Source organism: Puma concolor, chromosome B4 (genome assembly GCF_028749965.1).
Source record: "Puma concolor isolate L17-30 chromosome B4, mPumCon1.1.hap2, whole genome shotgun sequence".
NCBI lineage: Eukaryota > Metazoa > Chordata > Mammalia > Carnivora > Felidae > Puma > Puma concolor.
Window position 1 is genome coordinate 122,961,259 of NC_141673.1, and position 24,870 is coordinate 122,986,128.

At 37.4% G+C, this 24,870-nt stretch overlaps 1 protein-coding gene across 1 annotated transcript in view; it reads left to right on the forward strand.

Annotated features, from left to right (window-relative positions):
- DNAJC1 (DnaJ heat shock protein family (Hsp40) member C1) overlaps nt 1–24,870 on the forward strand; it is a 220,174-nt gene that overhangs the window by 177,743 nt on the left and 17,561 nt on the right. Inside the window, exon 9 of the mRNA XM_086714779.1 lies at nt 12,427–12,546. Within this exon, the coding sequence (XP_086570905.1) occupies nt 12,427–12,546 (120 nt within the window). The remainder of the gene's footprint in view (nt 1–12,426; nt 12,547–24,870) is intronic.

Genomic DNA, 24,870 nt, shown 5'->3' on the forward strand with positions numbered 1-24,870 from the left:
TACATTGTGATATGCTACATCTTAAATTTATCTATATAATGGAAATTATATGGCACACAATAACACAATAGACACGTAGATCAGTGTAACAGAGGGTCCTGAATTAAATGCAATCGATTGCTTTTTGACAATGATATCAAGGCAGTTCAGATGGGTAAAGAATAGTCTTCAGCAAATGATAATGAAACAACTGAATATCCATGTGAAATAGACAATGAACCTATCTCATCCTAACAGGCACAGATTTCCTAAATAGTACACTCAAATCACTTACCATAAAAGAAAAATGTTAATAAGTTGTACTTCATGAAAATTAAAAACTCCTGCTTTTTAAGAAAATGAAAAGGCATAGACTGTCAACAGCTGTAAAGGGTGTAAAATTTCACCCTATTTATAGACTAACAAGTTAGCCACAGTGTCAAGGATACTGATGGAAGACATGACTCTTGGGTCAGAGAGCAGTAGCAGTAGCCAGAATACCACCATTTTTATGCCAGTTCCACCACCCTCACGTATCACAAGATGCATTACCAATTGTACAGTTTCCACCTTTACCCACAGGAAACATCTGTGGCAGTTTGGTCATCCATAACAACCCTGGAGTTGAGGTTGACCTGAATGCCTTCTACCACCATGGTAGGTAGTACCATTGGTCAGTTCAGATAGTCAAGAACAAATTACATGCTATCTTTTAAAATTGGAGGATTCCCATTATATTATAACTTATCCTTGTAAGTCACACTAGTCATTTCCAAAGTATCCTAGAAATCAAATAAAAGAAGTGTACTAGAAAATTCACAAGTATGTGGAGATTAAACAGCATGCTGCTGAACAAGCAGTGGGTCAAAAAGAAATCAGAAGAGAAATGAAGTATCTTGAAACAAATAAAAATGGAAATACAACATACCAAAAGTTATGGGATGCAGCAAAAGCAGTTTTAAAAGGGAACTTCATAGCAAAAAATGCCTGTATTAAGAAGCAAGAAAAATGTTAAGCAACCTAACTTTATATCTCAAAGAATGAGAAAAAAAAAAACCAAAGCTGAGTTAGTATTCAGAAGGAAATAAAAATCAGAATGGAAGTAAATGAAATAGAGACTAAAAAGATGATAGAAAAGATCAATGAAACTAGGACCTGGCTCTTTGGAAGATAAACAAAATTAGCAAACCTTTACCTAGACTCCCCAAGAAAAAAGGACACAAAATCAGAAACGAAACAGGAGACATTATATCTTATACCACAGAAGTACAAAGTATCATAAGAGAGTATGAACAGTTATACACCAACAGATTGGACAACCTAAAAGAAATGGATAAATTCCTAGAAACATACGACTGACCAAGACTGAATCATGAAGAAATAGAAAATCTGAGTGATGCCTGCTGGCTCAGTTGGTACAGCATATGACTGTTGATCTTGGGATCGTGAGTATAAGCCCAATGTTGGGCTTAGAGCTTACTTTAAAAAAGAGAAATAGAGGGGCTCATGGGTAGCTCAGTAGGTTAAGTGGCAGACTTTGGGCTCAGGTCATGATCTCACAGTTTGTGGGTTCGAGCCCCGCATTGGGCTCTGTGCTGATAGCTCAGAGCCTGCTTTGGATTCTGTGGCTCCCTCTCTCTCTGCCCCTCCCCCATTCACAGTCTCTGTGCCCCCAAAAATGAATGAAACATTAAAAAAATTTTTTTTAATAATAAAAAAAAAGAAATAGAAAATCTGAACAGATTGGTTTCTAGTAAGGACATTGAGTCATTAATCAAAAATCTGCCAACAAACAGAAGTCTAGGACCCAGTGGCTCCACTGGTGAATTCTATCAAAAATTCAAAGAGGAATTAATACCAATCCTACTTAGACTCTTAAAAAAAATAAAACAGTACCCTGAAACCAAAACCAGACAAGTACAACACAAGTAAAAATTACAAGCCAGTATCAATATCCTTCATGAACATAAATGTAGAAAATCCTCAACAGGGGAGGATTGAGCCTGGGTAGCTCAGTCGGTTAAGCATCTGACTCATGGTTTTGGCTAAGGTCACGATATCACAGTTTCATGAGTTCAAGCCTGGCTTGGGATCCTCTCTCTGCCCCTCACCCAATCACACTATCTCTGTCTCTCTCAAAATAAATAAACATATAAAAATCCTCAACAAAATATTAGCAAACCAAATTCAACAATTTATCAAAAGTGTTATACACCATGATCAAGTATGATTTATTCCAGGGATGCAAGGACAATTCAACATCTGCAAATCAAATCAATGTGATATACTACATTCAAAAAATAAGATTAGAGCTATCACAATAGATGCAGAAAAAACTTTTGACAAAATTCAGCATCCATTCATGATAAAAACTCTCAATGAAATGGGTATAGAGGGAACATACCTCAGCATAATAAAGGTCATATATGACAAGCCCACAGCTGATATCACACTCAACTAACATCGTACTCAACAGTAACAGCTAACATGCTCAACAGTGAAAAGTTTCCCTCTAAGATCAGGAACAAGATTAGGATGCCCACTTTTGCCACTCTTATTCAACATAATGGTGGAAGTGCTTATGACAGCAGTTAGACAAGAAAAAGAAATAAAAGGCATCCAATTTGGAAAGGAAGAAGTAAAACTGTCACTATGCATAGATGACATGGTATCATATATTTTAGAAACCCTAAAGACTCCACCAAACAACTATTAACAAATCAACAAATTTTGTAAAGTTTCAGAATACAAAAATCAGTCACACAAAAGGAATAAAATATCGAGGAATAAATTTAACCACGAAGGTGAAAGACCTGTAGGCTATTACATTAACATTGATGAAAGAAACTGAAGAAGACACAAATAGAAAGATATACCATGCTAACAGATTGGAAGAATTAATATTTTTTAAATGTCCGTACTATGCAAAGCAATCTATAAAGTCAATGCAATCTTATTAAAATTCCAATGGCATTTTTTATAGAAATAGAACAAACAATCCTAAAATGTGTATGGAACCACAAAAGACACTAAATAGCCAAAGCAGTCTTGAGAAAGAAAGCTGTAGGCCTCACACTGCCTGGTTTCAAACTATATTACAAAATTGCAGTAATCAAAACAGTATGGCATTGGCATGAGAACAGACGCATAGAGGAATGGAACAAAATAGGAAGCCCAGAAATAAACCAACACGTATATGGTTAATTCATTGATGGTAAAGGAGCCAAGAACATCCAATGAAGAAAGGCAAGTCTCTTCAGTAAATGATGGTGGGAAAACAGGACAGCCACATGCAAAAGAATGAATCTGGACCACTATCTTACACCATACACAAAAATTAATTCAAAATGGATTAAAGACTTGAACATAAAACACAGATGGTAAGCTCTAAGACAAGGCCCATAGATACAGAGAACCAACTGGTGGTTGCCAGAGGTAGAGGATACACACAGTGGGTAAAGGGAGTCAAAAGGTATAAGCTTCCAGTTTAAAATAAATTAGTTATAGGGGGGCCTGGGTGGCTCAGTCGGTTAAATGTCCACTTTTGGCTCAGGTCATGAGCTCATGGCTCGTGAGTTTCAAGCCCCACATCAGGCTCTATGCTGACAGCTCAGAGCCTGTGGCCTGTTTCGGATTCTGTGTCTCCCTCTCTGCCCCTCCCCCACTCGTGCTCTGCCTCACTCTCTCTCAAAAGTAAATAAACATTAAATAATTATAGAGATGTAATATACGACATGGTGACTATTGTTAATATGGTATTGCACATTTGAAAGTTGCTAAGAAAATAGATCTTAAAAGTTTTTATCAAAAGAAAAAATTCTAACTGTGTGGTGACTGATTTAACTAAACATATTGTAGTAAACAATTTGCAATATATTGAATGATTGTATTATAGACTTGAAACTAATGTAACGTTATATGTCGATTATACTTCAATAAAAGTATATTAACATCATAGTTAGCTGTATTAAGAACATATGAGAACTCCATACTGTTTTTACAACTTTTCTAGAGGTCTGAAATTATTTCAAACTCGGGGCGCCTGGGTGGCTCAGTCGGTTGAGTGTCCGAGTTCACCTCAGGTCAGGATCTCGCAGTTTGTGAGTTCGAGCCCTGCATCAGGCTCTGTGCTGACAGCTCGGAGCCTGGAGCCTGTTTCAGATTCTGTCTTCCTCTTTCTGCCCCTTCCCCGCTCATGCTCTGTCTCTCTCTGTCTCTCAAAAATGAATAAACGTTAAATAAATAAATAAATAAATAAATAAATAAATAAATAAATAAAATTATTTCAAACTAAAAGTTAAAGGATTTTAAGTGACAATATAAGTTACAGAATGGGAGAAAATATTCATAAAACATTTCTGACAAAGATCTTGTGTCCACAAAATATAACGAACTCTTCACCCAATTAACGTATAAGCAAAAGACATGAATACACATTTCATAAAAATAGATATTCAGTTGGTCAATAAATACATGTAAAGATACTCAAGATCATTTGTAATCTTGGAAATTATTACCAAAAGAAAACACGTTTCATTCCTACCAGACTGGTCAAAACTAAAACAACTGGCAATATCAAGTGTGGGTGAGTACCTGGAGGGACCCTTCATACACTGCAGGTTAGAATGTAAAACAATACAACTTGTTCGGAAAAATACTTACGTAGTTTCTTATAAAATGTATACTTTCCCTATGACTCAGCAATTCCACCACTAGGTATTTATCTAAGAAGAATTAAAACATATGACCACTATGACAATTATAAATAAATGTCCAAGCAGCTGTATTCATAATACGTGATAGGGGTGCCTAAGTGGCTCAGTTGGTTAAGTGCCCAACTTCAGCTCAGGTCATGATCTCACAGTTCGTGAGTTTGAGCCCTGCATCAGGCTCTGCAGTGACCGTGCATAGCCGGTTCAGGATTGTCTCCCTCTCTGCCCCTCCCCCACTTGTGCATGCTTGTGTGTGTGCATGCGCCCTGTCTCTCTCAAAATAAATAAACTTTAATAATAATAATGATATGTGATAACCAAGAGCTAGCAGCTACCCAAATAAATGTCCATCAGTAGGAGAATGGATAAATTATGATACAAATCTTTTTTCTGATATGTGTTATGGAATATTTGCTCCTACTTTGTGGCATTCCATTTCATTTTTTAAATAGTTTCTTTGAAAGACCAACAGTTTAGGGGTGACTGGATGGCTCGTTCAGTTGAGCGTCCGACTTTGGCTCAGGTCATGATCTTGCGGTCCATGGGTTTGACAGCATTGGGCCCTGTGCTGACAGCTCAGAGTGTGGAGCCTGCTTTGGATTCTGTGTCTCCCTCTCTCTCTGTCCCTTCCCCGCTCATGCTCTCTGTGTGTCTTAAAAATAAAAACGTTAAGGGGCGCCTGGGTGGCGCAGTCGGTTAAGCGTCCGATTTCAGCCAGGTCACGATCTCGCGGTCCGTGAGTTCGAGCCCCGCATCAGGCTCTGGGCTGATGGCTTGGAGCCTGGAGCCTGTTTCCGATTCTGTGTCTCCCTCTCTCTCTGCCCCTCCCCCGTTCATGCTCTGTCTCTCTCTGTCCCAAAAATAAATAAAAAACGTTGAAAAAAAAATAAAAATAAAAACGTTAAAAAAATTCTTTTAAAGACCAAAAGTTTAATTTTAGCAAAATTCAAATATTTGTGGTTTTACCATTTTAAAGTTATTACATGTATTAAATGGTATTCTGATGCTGAGAGAAAGTTGCCAAAACCTCTCTACGATGAAGGAGTCTCTGGGGGGCACTAACAGGAGTAGGAGTGTCTGTCATTTTGCATTTTGGATGGGTTCTAGAGCCCTTTCCTAAAGGGGACCCCTACTCAAGAAGAGCCAGTTTGCAGCAAACAGCATAAAAGTATTTAAGTAAAATATGTAAAGGAGAAATGTGTTTCTTCCAGAACACAGAAAGGCCTAAAAGAAGTTGTGGGTGCTGAGAGAATCCGTAGCTGTTTCTGGACAGCATTATGGGTGGAGCATCCCTCTCAGTATACCAATTAATTTTCAAGACTTTAACCAAGGTGGCAAGACATTACATTTTGTATGAGGCAATGGCCCATTTCATTTTGGTGAGCTCCTTTGTCTGTCTTGAATGAGTATGTCAAATGAATCTCCTCATGGGAAGAAGTCATCAGTGTAATGTCATACTTGTCTTCCTGAAAGAATCAGGAAGTAGTTAAGATCTTGTCCTTAAAGACTGTGAGGACAAGGCTGATGAGGTATCCCATGGTAGTTGGGTAGAAGTGTACCATACTTTGGAGGTGAGATAAAGTGCAGTCAAGAGGCTGTTGAAATAGTCACTGAACAAAACATATTCACTAAATCTATAATAGCAAAATATTTACCAATTGCTAATTGGATGAAGTCAGTAACTGCAATAATATTGGCTATGGGGACCTTAATGAGGCCCGCAGCATTTAGCTTGAGGTAATCTACCATGAGGCACCATTCATTCATTCATTCATTCAAGAGCAGGCCAAACTGAGCTGACACTAAAAGTAAAGGCAACAAAAACAAAAATAAACAAGTAGGACTACATCAAACTAATCCACTGAATGGGAGAAAATATTTGCAATTCGATATCTGATCCAAAACATTAAAGAACTCAATACAACTCAATAGCAGAAAAACAATGATTAAAAAATGGACAGAGGATCTAAATAGACATTTTTCCAGGAAGACCTATGGATGGCCAATAGGTACATGAAAAGATGCTCAACATCACTCATCATCAGGAAAATGCAAATCAAAACCACAAGGAGATATCACCTCACACTTGTTAGAATGAGTAGTATCGAAAAGGCAAAGAAGTGACACATGTTGGCAAGGATGTGAAGGAAAGGGAACCTTTGTGGGCACTGTTGGCGGGAAGGTAAATTGGTGCAGCCACGATGGAAAACAGAATGGAGATTCCTCAAGAAATTAAAACTCGAACCACTGTATGATCCAGCAGTTCCACTTCTGGGTTATTTATCTGAAGGAAAATGAAAACGCTAACTCAAAAAGATATGCACCTCCACATTTACTGCAGTATTATTTACAATAGCCAAGACACGGAAACAACACAAGTGTCTGTTGACAGATGAATGGATAAAGAAAATATGATACACACATAGACACACACAAGAAAATATTATTTAGTCACTAAAAAAAGGAAGTCTTGACATTTATGACATGGACAGACCTTGAGGGCATTATGCTAAGTGAAATAAGAGTAAGGCAAGTACCATATGATCGCATCTATATTGGAAGCTAAAACAGAACAAAACGAAGCTCATAGATACAGAGAACAGATTGGTTGTTGCCAGAGGGGGAGGGTAGGGAGTAGGTGAAATGGCTGAAGAAGATCAAAAGGTACAAACTTCCAGTTATAAAATAAGTCCTGGGGGACTTAGTTAAGCATCTAACTCTTGGTTTTGGCTCATGTCATGATCTCCTGGTTCGTGGGTTTGAGCCCTGTGTCAGGTCTGTGCTGACAGCAAGGAGCCTGCTTGGAATTCTCTCTCCCTCTCTCTCTCTGCCCCTCTTCCCCGCAAAGATAAAGAAATAATCTTAAAAAAATCTTTTTCATATGAAGAAATAAGCCCTGGGATGTAATTTATAGCATGACAACTATAATTAATACTGTATTGCATATTTGAAAGTTACTAAGAGTACATCTTTAAAGTTCTCATCACAAGAAAACAAAATACTGTAACTATATATGGTGACAAACGTTACTAGACTTACCGTGATCATTTCTTAATACAGTTGACTCCTGAACAACATGGGGATTGGGGTGCCAACCCACTCACCCCCACCTTGTGCTCAGTTGAAAACCCACTTATAACTTGACTCCCCAAAAAACTAACTAGAGAACAAATGTTATTAAAATCATAAGGAAAAGAAAATACAGTTATAGGACTGTACTGTATTAAAAAAAAAAAAATCCGTGTATAAGGGGACCCATGCAGTTCCAACCCATCAAATCATTGTGTTGTACACCTGAGACTAATATAATGTCTGTAATTATACCTCAGTTTAAAACTATCCCTCCAGTAGCTTTATGTATCATGCAGAGTAAATGAGCTAGAGTCCTTGCAGTGGCCTCTCAGTCCTTGTATGATTTTATCTTCTTACCTCTCTGGCCTCCTCTCCTCTCCCTGCCCCCTTTGCTTGCTTTGCTCCAGCTTCCCTGCTCATCTCACTATTCCTCAAGCATCCTGGACATGCTCCTGCCGCAAGCCCTTTGCAATTTGCTGTTTCCTATCCCAGAGTAATCCCAGAGTGTCATCGTTCACTGTGTGTCAAATCACCACAACACTTAGTGGCGTAAAATAGTTTTTAAAGGATCAGACATCCTTGTGTCCGTTTCTCAAGAGGGATTTATTTACTGTTGCTTCCCCCAAAAGGAGGTAAAAAGAAATTTGAACTGTATGCATGGTCTTGAGCAAAGTTTCTCAAACTATCTGTAGTAAAGAACCAGGTGTAGAATATTTTTCTTTCCATCTGTTGCTGACCCATCTGTAGTCCTATTGTGCCCACACTTCACGTGACCCGTCATGGTAGTCTGACAACATCTCACCGTCTTATATTGTTTAAAAGAAGAGTTTACTGCTCACATACTTGGTTGTTGCAGCAGCGTCAATTTGCTGTTTCTAATCCGTACCCGAAGTTTCTGGACTTACTTGGTCATGGATTGGTGACAAACTGGTTGCAGGCTGGCACCAGCACATGGATCACACTTTAGGATTGCTGGTCCAGAGGAGACCTCTTTCTGGGAGGGTAGCTAAATCATAGATGAGGAGACCTTTCTGGGCACGACATGAAGCGATTACTGGTAAAGGGTCACAGCCTTAGAACAACAGTTTGGGATGAGTTACAAGCTTTTCTTTAAAGAAGAGTTTCACTTCCTAAGAGTGAAAAAACATTTGAAGAGATAAGCTTTTAATTTTTTTTTAATATTTATTTTTGAGAGAGAGAGACAGAGTACAAGCGGGGTAGGGTAGAGAGAGGGAGACACAGAATCCGAAGCAGGCTCCAAGCTGTCAGTATAGAGCCTGATGTGAGGCTCGAACTCAAGAACGATGAGCCGAAGTCAGAAGCTTAACTGACTGAGACACCCAGGCACCCCTGGGTTTTTTCCTTTACATACAATTTATCCACATATATAGTCAAGAGCACATAAATGCTCAATTTTTAAGTTGGAAAGGAAAACTGTATAGGTGAAAGTCAAATATACATTCTGAAACACAAAGTCAGTATAGAATGTGGATTTGGAAGGTAGATTATTAGATTTGCCATCCATATTACTAGGTATACATTATGAGATCTGGGTGATGGTATTTACAAGGACATTATTTCTTAGGTAAAATTTCTGAGAATTTATGAATTGAGTTGAATCTACTACAAACTGTTGAATCCAAAATTGTAACTTTTCTAGTTATGTAAATAATGGTCATTAGTAGGTCATGTGGATAGAAATATTCATTAGTGAGTTTTACTATTAGATAGAAATGGATCTTTTGTCCTTACAATAGGAAAATATAATAAATAAGCCCATATAAATTTCTTTTAATTTGGCCCTACGTTTCAGTACCAAATAAATTGCACGATACTTGGTAATTAACATTTGATGGTCTGCAGCTGTGAGGGGGAAGGTGCATATGAGTTACTCAAAACAGAGTGTGCTTTTCCTCTCTAGCTTCCAACTCCTATCCCCCAAGAATAGTAAGGATTTTCAAAGGCATCAAATCTTTGAACATATGTGGCTTTACGACAAAAATCTATCCCAAAGGGATATTATTTGGGAATACAATTTAAATTTTCCTATGAGCTCTTACTTTAGGAGATCTATTTGGGGATCATTACATAAAAATCGCGAATAATTTGAAAACTTACTTTTTATTTTTTATTCAGTATGGAGATTTAGTCCCAGAGTGGGGCTTTTCTGATGCAAAATTGGAATGCTGGTGTAGTCACAACAGCTGTCCCCACACCATGTGGTATCTTCCATTACTTTACTGTAGAGATGAATTTTTGGCCCGGTGTCTCAGTAATATTGGACACACATGGTTTTAAGTGGCAAAGCAGTATGCGTATGCATTCATTTGACTTTCACAGCTACAGTTGGCTCCAGATTAGAACAAGGAGAATACATTCACACCACGGCCACCCTCACGGCTGCTGTAGGAGCTGGGTCACAGTAGGCTCAGTTGCTTCTAAAGACACAACTAACTATTGCCGAGGAATTACACATTCACCAAAGTGCCTTACAGCTGTAGGAGAGAGAATAATGAATTGCTAAAAGGATTCTTTCAAAGATTTCAGATTATGGGCCTAGTTATTATCGATCCAGTTTTTTTGTATTAATAATGAAAAAAATCACAGCCATGAAATAACCAGGAAACTAAAGGGAAAGACTGTCCTAGCAGTAGATGATTTTTCAGAATACCAGTCCAAATACTGAAAATTTTCCCTTCCCAGGGAAAAAAAAAAGTGGCACTGTTCTTTTAGACTCATCTTATTAACAAAGAATTAAAATCTGATTGATTTTTAATGCCCATTGTCCATATATGCAGCATATTTGGAAAGCCAATCTACTAAAAATTGAAATTATTTTAAAGAATTACTTTATTAATGTTTCGGCTTTTTAGAAAGAAAAGTATTTCCTTGAAAATCCAGTTATGTCCCTCTAATATCTGAGTATGAATTTTTCCCCTAAATAAAGGGAAAAACAAGCAAGAAGAAAAAAGCTTCAGTGTAAATTTCCAAATTATCTGATAAGGAGCATTAGATTTCTGATATCCATTAAATATCAAAAGAAATTCTGACCATACCCTATGTGGGCTACCTTTTTATAGAAGTGAATTTATGCCTGTATCGTACGGATTGTACTGATGAATATGTTTGAGGCTTTCAGCTTTTAGTGGATACAAAATAGAATGATTGATAAAATCCTCCCTACTATTGGCTATTATTTCCTGACTCTTAAGTGGCAGGTTGTATTTATGCCAATTTATCTGCTTCAGGGAACATTCTTGATAGCAGAACAAAGTGAATAAAAGTAGTTTGCTTTGCAAATGAATGCAAATGGGAGAGCCTTTCGGAAAGCCCTTTAACAGGGGCAGTGCGCTTTGATTACGAGTGAAGCTGCCGTTTGGACATGGTGAAAAGAGCACGCTTGAACCATTGATTGGGGGAGACAGTAAAAAGTCAGGAAGGGCCCCGTTAAGCTTGCAGTGAGGCAGGCGGATGTCAGTGCGGTTAGAGCACAGTGGGAGAATGACAGCGAGGATTAGTGTCAGGGAGAAGCTTTGCTGTAGCTGTGGAGATCGTCCCTGGGGTCACTCACCTCTGACTGCTGTTCTGTGCTGACGGTTCTGTAATGCAAACGGCCTGATGTATGCTGTTCATTATCGGAAATGGTGATTAGAAAAGGTATTTGTCTCCAAGGTTCCCTTCTTTCTTGTTTCTTTCTTTTTAATTAAGGAAAATAAGGTGGGCTTCCTCCATTTCTCTGCTGACTCCTAGAGTATTGTTTAATACCAGAGTGGCTGCAGCCTCTGGGAGGGAGTAGTTTCGTGCTAAAATCTCATGTAAAATAACTGTAACGTGGTTATTTGTTACTCAGTGATAGGTTCTTTTGCTTTGCTCAGCTTTAGGTTTGACCAGGTAGTAGTGCTGATAAAATGCAGAGAATATGCTTGCTTTTAGAATTTTTGCTTTTGGAAAAAAGATTTTATAATCTTTCGGTTATTTTGTAACTCGCTTTAACAGATCAACTTTTAGAAGCTATTTACCTTCTCAGAAATGAAGTGTTGCTTTGCTTGGACTTGAAATGGTTTAAGTCTTGGTTGTAGGCATGTCTCATTTTATTTCTGTTCCAAGTTTATTAAAACGCTAGCGTTTGAGAAGCTAAACTTTTTGGAAATGCACGATGTTTAGAATGAAATAGTGTTACACAGAATGAACAAAACTATCTTTGTCTCAGTTCTGATTCTAAATCAGCACATTTGCTTGTTCACCTTTTCATCTTCGCTTATAAGGTGTTTTGTTTTCTTCAAAGTATAATTTTTCTTAAAACTTGAAGACCTTTTATAGTGACCTTACATGAGGCATCTGTGAGAGCAGCAGTGACACACAATGCATTTCATAGTCTTTGAGAGTCGTTCCTACTTTAATACAAAACTGCTTTTTTTAGTGTCTTCAAAGCCTGACTTCACAATATTTCTGCTTTCTTATTTCGTATACATAGGAAAATTTAAAAGGCTGCTGGAGCTTTGCATTCTAATGTTAAATATGCAACTCAAAGCTTTATCTAAACTACTGGACACGTGTTAATACTGTTTTTGTAGAAAACAAATTGCCAGTGGTTTGTTTCACAGGCTTATTAAATGTTTTGGCAAACGTTCTCTAAATTATCTTTTTCTATAATGTTTTGCAGGCACCTGAATGGACAGAAGAGGACCTCAGCCAGCTGACAAGAAGTATGGTTAAGTTCCCAGGAGGGACCCCAGGTCGATGGGAAAAGATTGCCCACGAATTGGGTCGATCGGTGACAGATGTGAGTTCACTCAGATTTGCATTGTATGGAGAGTGACAAACCAGAACAAGCCAACTATGTAGAAGACAGACATAGATGCATCCGACATTCTCTTTGGAGAAAGGCTACAATCCTTTTAGGACCTGGAAGTGAACCATTAACGAAATAAGCAAGAAGCAGATGTCAGCCAGTCCCCTGGTCCACAATTAACAGCTGTGTGAGGAATTCTAGTGTTTAGAGACTTAAGCTACAGTAACCTAACCACAGAAAACAATGCTGGTTTTTGTGTTTAAAGTGACCCCTTTAGCTGTGGAAAAGATAGTTCTCAGACTGATCAGAATTAGAGAAGTTAAATTTCAGCTGGATCTTTTTAACATTGAAGAACAGATTGCTATAGGTATTTAATCAGGTGGTTTGCATTAATTTAATCATCAATATTCTTATGTTTGCCTTTTTATTTCAAGGTTGGTACCTACTATCCATTTTGACAAGTTGCTTAACCACAACAAAATTATATATATGAACAAATATATAATATAATATATATAACATATATTAATATGCATATGTGTGTGAATGAATCTATAGGTGAATGACTGCCTATACCCAACATTGAAAAGACTAAGTATTTGCCTGGAAGGTTTGAATTTAACACTTTGGATGCTTTTTATTCAGTAAACTTAGGGCAGAGAATCTTCTAAAAGCAACTACCACAGTCCCTGACATGTACTAAATAGAAATTCAGAAAAATTTTTATTTTTACCAATATGAGCCTTATTTTCATAAATGACAGTAAATATTCTTTACCATATAAATCAGTAATTTACCAAGTTTACTTTAAATAAACCCTATACACCTAAAATATTTCAGGGGTTACTGAAAGCAAAGTTCAAGTGCCCTTTTCAATTCTGTTAATATACCTTTGAGTCTTTTGATAATGAACAGTTTTAAAACCCTGCAAAATGATTAACACAACTACCCCCCCCAAAAAAAAACCCAGCTTGTTACATAAATGCTGAAAGTTATTTTTCATAGTGAGCTTCCACTATTTAATTTATAAACAAACTTACAAAACATTACCGTCAATCTTTTTATTTATTTATTTATTTATTTATTTATTTATTTATTACCCTTTGGATAGGAGCTGCTTTGAGAATTTTAAATTATAGATATGAATTTTTTACTACCATGTAGGTCTTTTAAAAATCACATTTAAAAGACTGAATTTTTATGTGATGTTTTGCATTATTTTGGTTTCAAAGTCTCATCATGTGAAAAAATAGCTCTAGTATCTTGTAACAATTTTTTTTTTTCTTGGTGTTACATGAGGAGACCCATTATCTTAGGTAACTGGAGAAGAACCTTAAGGATACCTTTTCTTCTGCTAAGAATGTTAGTGGGCTATACATTTTATTACCTTGTTCCTAGGTTGCTTGTAAAAGATAAATTAATAATGCCTTATCAGTAAATATCTGACCAAATTAAAGATATTCCATAGTTATTGGGGTTTCAAATACTATGACCCTGTAATTATACAACTACTGTTAATATAATGATTAATAAAAATTACTGAAATAATTTTTAGAAAGTTATAAAACAAACTGGTTTAAAAGGGCCCTAAACTTTTAGTTTTAATGGGAAAGAATGTTTCATTAATTTAGTGTCTCCTTTGAAGGCAGCACTGCCTTTAAATAAGATTTCTGGGAGACCTCATAGTTAAAAATGCCCAAGAAAGGCAATTGAATAGAACGATATTTTAAGTTGTTGTCATTAAAATCTGGCTAAATTTGTATCTGTGTTTTTAAAAAGAGAGATGAAGGTTTAAATGCTAAGAACAGACATGATGTAACCAACACAGCCTTGAGAATGGCTAATTAGTATCAGAAATCTAGAGAATCTATACATAACCTAGTAGTCTTAGTGCAGTGTTAGTATAGGCAAAGACATCTTTTCGAACTTTTGTAAATTCATCCCATATGTTTCCATTGTTTTTCTTCTAGACTTACCCAGGGGAGACTGAATCCATGTCTGCAGTAGATATTTTTCCTTTTACCATAGAAGTAGCAAACATGACTTTTGGGAATTTTTTTTTCCCTCCAAGTATTCTATTTGCATAATACCAAAAGTACCTTGAAAATAAATATTTTAGTAAACCCAAACTTTTTTGGCACCGAAAAATGCCCTTGTAACGAACTTTTCTTCTAGTACAGCATGTACATTTTTTTTCATTCTGTAAGTATTTTCATTCTGTGTCATTTTCATAGCTGGACTACACATTTCACATCATAACCGCCCCGCTTCAACACACACAAATCTCTCTCTAAAAGAGAGCAGGTGTCAGAAGACAGATAACTCATTTTAGTGAACACACAGTGAATTACATTGAAGCAGCTAAAGCAGGTTGAGCTAATACAGTTCCTTCAGTACAATGTCAAGTGAAAGTTGACCATACTTGAGAAGATCACTTATAGTTCTTTTTGGCTTATGGCGTTAATTAGATTTGTTTTCATTAAGTATTTAATTATGGGGACAACCCCAAGTTCAATTTGCTGTCATCAGAACCTCTTCTTACTGACCTAGTCACCTGTGCCAACTCTCCCTGGTCTGCACATCTGTTCCTTGACCCGTTTTTATTTTTTTGTTTTGCTAACTTTGTAGCTTCGGGTTTAGTTCTCTTTCCTTCAAGAGACAATTGACCTTTTTTCAGGGAGGGGCAAGAGTGTACTCTTGGTGGGATCTATATATTCTTTATTGGGATTGACAGATTACAATGAAAAACCCATTTGATTCTTCAATTTAAAAAGGAGTTTTCAGTGTATTAATTGTCACAGTCAACAAGTTGCTAAATTCTACTCTGGATAAACACAAGCAATGTGATTGCCTTTGTAAAAAATTAATGCAAAGTGTATTTTAACTCAGATATATCAAAAGTATAAGACTTCCTTTATTACAGATTAAGTAATTTAAACGTGAATGTATGCCTTTCAGCAGATAATTTTGATAATGACAGAGGATACTCAAATTGTAAAAACAACAAAGGAAACAAAAACTGGCACGTAAAACCAACCTTAATGTGATTATTAACTGCAGGCTTTCTAAATTAAGGTCAGGGAGCCTCAGATTTCTTGCTTGTGAAGTAATATCATTCTCTTGCCTGAAAGGATGTAAACTGATTCTGCCTCTCTGTGGCCACTAATCTCTTGCATTCTGGTTGTGATAACAGACTGATTGGAGATTTTCTGCCTGCTTGGAAAAGGCCCAGGTAGGCAGCCAAACAAAAAACAGGTGAATAGATTTAGACAGACTTTTATAATTAGCTTAGTGCCACAGTGAGAGGTAAGAGGTGTGTAGTTAGATAAGCATCCCCATGTGCACGTGAAAAAAAAAAGAGGAGGGAAAAATCATAAAATTCCCAAGTGTGTTTTATATAGCTACAGCTAGACAGGGGATACTCTTGGGATTTGTATGTAATGGCAGTTGTTCTAAAAATATGTAAGTGGAATTTTATTCAATAGAAGATAAACTTTACAGTTTATCAGTGAATTAAATATATACTACATAGTAATTACTTATTTAATATATATAGTAATTATTTTGGCAAGTATATTACTGCCATTACTTTTCGAGTTAGGCTAGACCTACATGAGTTGTAAAGATCACAAGGACTGCTTCCCTGCCCTCTTCTATCCAAGTACTAACCAGGCCCAACCCTGCCCTCTGAACCAGGCTTCCTGCCCTAGCACACTTCTCTTGGTTTGGGCCTGATCTCATCTTCTGGTCCCTCTCCCCCCTCACCTTCCCAACCTCAAGACCTTTAAAGGCATTTGAATCTTAGAAAGGAATAGGGCCTTTATCCCTTTCTTCTGCTACATGAGTCACTAGCTAACTTAATAACCAATTTTCAAACTAATATTAATAGACGATAATTTAATGTGTTACCAAACACACACACGTATTTTAACAGGAGCCTTCAGGTTCTTATCCCAAGTATATGAATGATTGGAATAAGAGTTTCAGGCAACTTGATTGCCTGTTTAAAGGAAAGAGAAGACAGTAATAGGACCTTTCGGGGTCCCATCAGACAAAATTACGTAATTAATTGCTTAATCTGTCTACTGACCTGGTTAGACTTTTTCTATAATATGGCTTCTGGGCCAAAGGTGTGTAAATGTGCATTCCACGTCACCATTTCTGTCTCAACATTGAGTAACGTCACACACAGAACAGGATGGCTAAACTATACATTCACTACATGAGCATAACATTGCAAAAATCAGTTAAGAGATCAAACCAACATTTTTAACTGTCTTAACTGATAATATTGGTTATTCCCTCATTCATCTTTATGCTCTTTTATATTTTTAAAACATTTAAACACTCCTTATTTTACTTGACCTTCACAACAGCATGGGGAGAGAGAGAGAGGCAGCCATTATTCATCTCCATTTTACAGTTGTGTAAACTGCTGCTGAGACCTTTGTTCAAGGTGACACAACTACTAGAGAGTTGAGGCAACACTAGATAGTTTGGTTCTTCATCTCATATGTTCCTGTCACCACTTAATGTTGTTTATTGCTGTGTGTATGAAAAATACTTTATTTTTATTTTAGAGAGCACACGGGCAGGGGAGAGGGGCAGAGGGAGAGAGAGAATCCCAAGCAGGCTCCATGCTGAGTGCAGAGCCTGATGTAGGGCTTGATTTCATGACCCTGGGATCATGACCTGAGCCAAAATCAACAGTCGGATGCTGAACCAATGAGCCACCCGGACGCCCCTGAAGAACACTTTAAATATGTCTGGAGACTTTTACCATTAGACCTTTTTTGGTAAAACTCTATGTTCGTATAAAAAATAAACTTTTAAAAGTACACTTAGGTAGGGACGCCAAGATGGTGGGATCGAGCCCCACGTGGGGCTCTGAGCTGAGAGTGTGGAGCCTGCTTGGGATTCTCACTCTCTCTGCCCCTCCCCCACTAGTGCTCACACACTCTCAAACTTTAAAAAATAAATATACAGTCAAAAAAAATTTATCTCATCAGCCATAATAAAAATTATTTCTATAAACATTTGTCATATATAATTCTAGACTTTAGTCTTCCTCTAGGCATGAGTATATATAATTTTAACACTATTAATCAGTATCCTGTCCTTTTCACTTCGCTATGAAACATGAGCTACCTTTCATGACACTTCATTTTTCTAAACACAGAATGCTTTGCTGTTTTGATATAATTAAGTAGTATCATACTGATTGTCGTTTAAATTGCTTCCTTTTTTGCTGTTGTACGGGATTGTCTTTTTTTTTTTTCATTCTACTTTCCACTTACTTGTGTTTTTGTAGCTTGTATTCCTAGAAGTAGAGCTGCTTGGTTCAAGGCTATGGATGTTTTGGGGCACCTGGGTGGCTCAGTTGGTTGAGCATCTGACTCTTGATTTTGGCTCACATCATGATCTCATGGTTCATAAGTTTGAGTCCTGTGTCAGGCTCTGCAGTGACAGCATGGAGCCTGCTTGGGATTCTCTCTCTCTCTCTCTCTCTCTCTCTCTCTCTCTGCCCCTCCCCCCCCCCCCCCACACACACACACACTCTCTCTCTCTAAATAAGTAAACTTAAAAAATATATATATATGGATGTTTTTAGGACTTTTGATGGCTTTAAAATTGGGCTCCAGAGAGGTTATAACAATACACAATGCCAATGGTAGTATATGAGAGAGATCACTTCCTCGTAATCTTACCAACACTGAATGTTATTTTTTTTTTTAAGTTTATTTATTCTTAGAGAGAGGAAGGGAGAGAATCCCAAGCAGGCTCCGCACTGCCAGTGCAGAGCCCAACACTGGGCTCGAACTCACAAACGCGAGACTTTGACTTGAGCGGAAATTAAGGCGGAAGCTTAAACAACTGAGCCACCCAGGTGCCCCAGATGTTATTATTTGTTTTTTATCATTGCCTGCCAAATAAGTGAAAAGTGCTACAGCACTGATTTTTGTATATTGCCTCCTTACATAGTGGTCTTATTTCAAATAGAGTTTGTGTTAATTCGTTAGAATTTTAGGATAGACAGTCCTATCATCTGCATATACTTTGGCATTTTTTTTATCTTATTTCTTATTTGACTGTATTACGTAGCTATTCCAGAGAAATATATTACAGTAATAGTGATTAGTGCAGACTTCTTGTTCAACGTTATAGTAAAAAAACCTAATGTTTGGCCATGAATTTTAATACTAGTCATTGATATAAGAGATATATTATTACGCTGAGGAAATTTTATTCAGTTTTTCTAATTCTAATTCATTACAATTGTGCTCGGGAGTAGATACGAAATTCTAACAATACTTTTTTGACATAAATTGACATGATCATACAATTCTTCTCATATGATCTAATGAGGATCTTTGTATTTCCAAGATAGACTTTACTTGGTCATATAATACTCTCCTTTAATAAATACCTGGATTTGATTAGTTAATAATTTAAGATTCTTGCATATATGTATATGTTTTGTTAATTGGATATCTTTAGGTAGGGTTATACCAACCTTCTAGAATTAATTATACTAGCCTTCTAACATCTGGAGGGTCAAGAAAGTATTGAATTCATAAAACAGGAAGAAGGAAAGGATGTTGTGGGGGAAAAAAATCAGGACAAAAATAAGTATCCAAATGAATGAAGTAGAATGGTTGAAGGTTATCAAGAAAATCTACTGTGAAGCAGAACTTAAAAAATGTTAAACTATTGGGGCGCCTGGGTGGCGCAGTCGGTTAAGCGTCCGACTTCAGCCAGGTCACGATCTCGCGGTCTGTGAGTTCGAGCCCCGCGTCGGGCTCTGGGCTGATGGCTCAGAGCCTGGAGCCTGTTTCCGATTCTGTGTCTCCCTCTCTCTCTGCCCCTCCCCCGTTCATGCTCTGTCTCTCTCTGTCGCAAAAATAAATAAATGTTGAAAAAAAAAAAAAATTTAAAAAATAAAAAAAAAAAAAAAATGTTAAACTATTATAGAAAAGATAAGAACTACAGGGCATCAGTCCAAGAGGTCCAAACCTGATTAAAAGGAGTTCCAGTGAGAGAGAGAGAGAGACATGAGAGATGCATGAACATTATTCAGTAAACAGAAATGAAGTTTCCAGAGAGAGTAGTTTGTAAGAGCTGTCCAAAGTCAAGTTGGATACATGGAAAAGCTCCTGGGAAGTTCTATGAACGCTGAGATTACACAGAAGATCTTTAAAGCTTTTAGGGAGAAGAAACATCCAAATAAGGCCAGAGTGACATCAAATTGCTTTGCAACTCTAGGTTTTGGGACACAAGGGAACAATGCCTTCACTGTTCTGAGGAGAAATAGCTCTGAATCTAGAACAGACCAAATATGATAGTTAAATACGTAAGGCAAGGAGTATCTAAGGATTATTCCTTCTTAGAAAGTTCCCTGAGATTGTATTTTAGCAAAAACAAAACAAAAACAAAAAGGCTGAATAAATTTTAAAAAGAGAAAGACATGGAATCCAAGGATCCAACCCAATGAACAGGAATCCCAAGACCCCACAGTGATATAATAGGCCCAAAGCGCAATACAGTAAAACCTTGGTTTATGAGCATAATTCATTCCAGAAACATTCTTGTAATCCAAAGCACTTGGATATCAAAGTGAATTTCTCCATAAGAAATTATGGAAACTCAGATGATTCGTTCCACAACCCAAAAATGTTCTTATAAAAATGATAACAGGGGCGGCTGGGTGGCGCAGTCGGTTAAGTGTCCGACTTCAGCCAGGTCACGATCTCGCGGTCTGTGAGTTCGAGCCCCGCGTCAGGCCCTGGGCTGATGGCTCAGAGCCTGGAGCCTGTTTCCGATTCTGTGTCTCCCTCTCTCTCTGCCCCTCCCCCGTTCATGCTCTGTCTCTCTCTGTCCCAAAAATAAATAAACGTTGAAAAAAAAAATTAAAAAAAAAATGATAACAATACTGTAACATAATACAAAATAATAAAAAAAAATACAACATATAAGGAAAAATAAGCAAATTAACCTGCAAAACCTTTGTGACTAGTGTGAGGGAGACGAGAGAGGAGGGTTATCGTGTGGGACGACTTTCACTATCACTAATGGAATCACTGCTATCTGTTAGCTCAATGGAATCTTTTTCTTTTCATGAAACTGTAATAAGGAACCTATCCAATGACACTTGTTTTTGCCTCCTTTTGAGAATTTTGCAGAAATGTGTCCTAGCACTGTCATTAAACAGATTCATGGCTCGTACTGCTACAGCCTTATTCGGATGGTGCTTTTCTACAGAAGTTTGCTGTTTCCTACATTTTACACATCTCCCCAATCTCATTTGAAGCGAGGGATTCCTCCACCTGTTTCTCCTCCTCTGCAGACCAGATGCAGATGTAGACTTCTCATAGAATCTTGCAGTTTCGGCCACTTGAATCTCTCAGTCATACTTCTTGGTGATTACCATCTTAACTTTCACTGTAATCATCTCCTTCTTCTTACTCACTTTCTTTTCAACCTTTTTCTGCATGAGGGCTGTTGTATATGCTCATGTGGATGTTGACTACAGTGCCATATTAATAAACTTGCAATATACTGTATTTAATGTAACCGACAATAAGGCAACAGAGGAAAGGGTCTATATCTGCAGGCAGCCTGACCTAGAATGAAGCAAAGCATTCCTAAGCTTACTCTTGTGGGGAAGAGCAAAGGACTGTCCATAGGTGCTTTGAAGTGACAAAAAATATACTAGTGTGGGCACCTTCCGATGTTCTGAAAAATCACTAATTTCTGCCAAACACCACGGCCTGAGACCGAGCATCCGAGCATGGGAGATGAACACCCACAATGCCAAGTGAGAGAGAGAGAAGAACCATTAGCTCAGTTGTGATGATGTGGTGTTCGGCATACGTACTACTCGTAATGCAAGATATCGCTCGTTTATCAAGTTAAAATTTATTAGAAATGTTTGCTCATCTTGTGGAACACTTGCAGAACAGGTTACTCGCAATCCAAGGTTTTACTGTATGTTCACGTTGAAGTAGGAGAATGAAGGATTGTTTGACAGCAACCCTTAAAGAAAGGGAAATTTTATAGACTAGAAAGTATGGCTGAAAACTTGGAAAAACTTTTATATATGGAAAAAGGCAACCAGAAACTCCACAGACAACAGAAAACCATACAAAAAAGGCAAAGTCTAAATTTAAGTATACTAGAAAGTAGAGTAATACAGCCAAATAATTTGATATTGTGAACATTCTCCTTTGAGTAGCACAAGAAGCGTGTTCACAGCACAGTACTTGTCTCTACAGTGAGTAATATGTACCAGATCATAATTTATAAGATCTTACAAAATGGCTTTTCATATTTGAAACATTTTATGTGTTTTACAGATGGTTTTCCAATTTTTAAAATCAACAAGTTGCAGAAGACGATGGCAAGCTGCCCAGCAACAATTTGTCCAAGTCCCCCAAACCTCTGCTCTAAGTTACTAATTTCTTTTCAGAGGAACATAATTGAAATGATGTGTGTTCATAGGAGCTCTTATTCACTTTTCCCTTCTACTGCGCTGAAATACAAAATTCGCCTGCAGCCAAGCTGCAACCTTGCAGGCAAAGACAACAGCCCCAAAGATGGTGGCAAAGCACAGTGGAAAGAACCTGGGGATGGAGTAAAAGGAAAATTGTAGATAGTGACAAGATAAAAATATATATATATATATATATATATATATATATATATATACAACAGATTAAGAGGTTAGAGACCGAAGGGAATTGCAATTAAAAGTGGGGTTCTGAGGAAGGTCTCTCAAGTAGGTAATATAGGAGCAGGGACACAAAGCAAGTAAAGGAGCAAGGTTGTCTGAGAAAAAGTGTTCCAGGTAGAGGGTAAGGCACTTACAAAAGCTTTAAGACCAAGGACCTCCGTGGGGTGTGCAGAGTCCAGCATAGAGGCCAATATGGCTGACAGAGTGAGTAGACAGGATTACAGAAGATGAGGACAAGAGGCAGTGGAGGGCCAGATGATATAGGACCTTGCTGGCCAGGATAAAGATCCTGGATTTTACTCTGAGTGAGATGGTTACAGCACTGGAAGATTTTGAGTAAAGGAGTGCAAGATCTAAACAGGTCATTCTGACTACTTTGTGGAGAAGACACCGTAGCAGGGAAAGTGTGTGAAGGCAGGCCAACTAAAAGGCTATTTCAGTTATTCTTGCAAAAGATAATGGTAGTTTGGTCCAAGGGTTATTGGGAGAGGTGGGAAAAAGAAGTTTAACTCAAAGCATACACACGTGCACACACGCGCGCACACTGTAATCTTCAGAAGAACTGTGAACATAAATTATTGCCTCAGGATGTAGGGTACATTGCTTTTCATCGTAAGCCCTTGTTGGTTACTGCTTTTCTTTTTTAAGCTATGAACATGTATTACCTTGATTTTTAAAACTATTTTTAAAAATCTAAGGAAACAGAATATGTTACCTTTAATGTTTTTCTGTATCAGTGTATATATACCTACCTGACTCTTCATTTTTTTAATTATAAAGGCTTTATTGATTCACAGAAATAGGAAAAACAATCCTAAAATTTGTATGGAACTACAAAGGACACCAAGTAGCCAACACGATCTTGAGAAAGAAGAACAAAGCTAGAGGCATCAGACTTCCTGATTTCAAAATATATTACAAAGCTACAGTAATTAAAACAGTGTGGTACTCACATAAAAATGATGAGCAGACAATGGAACAGAATAGAGAGCCCAGAAATAAATACACATATATACAGCTAACTGATCTTCAAAAAGGATACCAACTGTACACAACGAGGAAAGAGTAGCCTCTTCAGCAATGATGTTAGGAATCTGCATGATAACCACATGCAGAAAAATGAAACTGGACTCTTACACCATGTAAAAAGTCAACTCAAAATGGGTTAAAAGTCAAACATAAGACCTAAAACTAAAACTCTTAGAATAGGGGAAAGCATCATGACATTGGTCTTGGCATTGATTTCATTGATATAATACCAAAAGCACAGGCAACAAGAACTAAAATAAGTGGGACCATATCAAACTAAGAAGCTCTGCACAGCAAAGAAAACAATTCAAAGAGTGAAGGATAACCTACAGACTAAGGGAAAATATTTGCAAACTTTATATCTGATAAAAAATTAATCTCTAAAATATATAAGGCTTTCCAACAACTCAATAACCAAAACATCTACATTACTTATAAAGCTAATCAGGAAGTTAGCATAACACACTCTTTTTTAAATGGTTAAGATGGGCACTTTTATTATTTCTTATATTTTTCTGTCCAGAGAAAACATAGAAAAATTTAGACATTGGAGAAATAATAAGAATGAAAAGTGGCGCCTGGGTGGCTCAGTTGGTTAAGTATCTGACTTCAGCTCAGGTCATTATCTCATAGTTTGTAAGTTCGAGCCCCATATCAGGCTCCATGCTGACAGCTCAGAGTCTGGAGCCTGCTTCACATTCTGTGTCATCTTCTCTCTCTGCCCCTCCCCTGCTCGTGCTCTCTTTCCCTCTCTTTCTCCCAGACAGAGACCCCGCAAAAAAGGAGAATTGCAGGCCAGTATCCCTGATGAACATGGATGCAAAAATTCTCAACAAGATACCAGCAAATTGAATTCAACAGCATATAAAAAGAATTATTCACCATGACCAAGTGGGATTCATTCCTGGGCTGTAGGGCTAGTTCAATATTTGCAAATCAATGTGATACATCACATTGATAAAGGATAAGAACCATATGATCCTGTCAATCGATGCAGAAAAAGCATTTGACAAAATACAACATCCTTTCTTAATAAAAACCCTCAAGAAAGTCGGGATAGAAGGAACATACCTAAGCATCATAAAAGCCATATATGAAAAGCCCACAGCTCATATCATCCTCAATGGGTAAAAACTGAGAGCTTTCCCCCTGAAATCAGGAACACGACATGGATGTCCACTCTCACCACTGTTGTTTAACATAGTGTTGGAAGTCCTAGCCTCAGCAATCAGAAAACAAAGTGAAATAAAAGGCATCCAGATCGGCAAAGAAGAAGTCAACCTTTCACTTTTCACAGATGACATGATACTCTACATGGAAAATGCAAAAAACTCCACCAAAAACCTGCTAGAACTGATACAGGAGTTCAGCAAAGTCACAGGATATAAAACCAATGTACAGAATCAGTTGCATTTCTATACACCAATAATGAAGCAACAGAAGGAGAAATCAAGAACTCGATCCCATTTACAATTGCACCAAGAACCATAAAATACCTAGGAATAAACCTAACCAAAGATGTAAAAGATCTGTATGCTGAAAACTAATGAAGAACA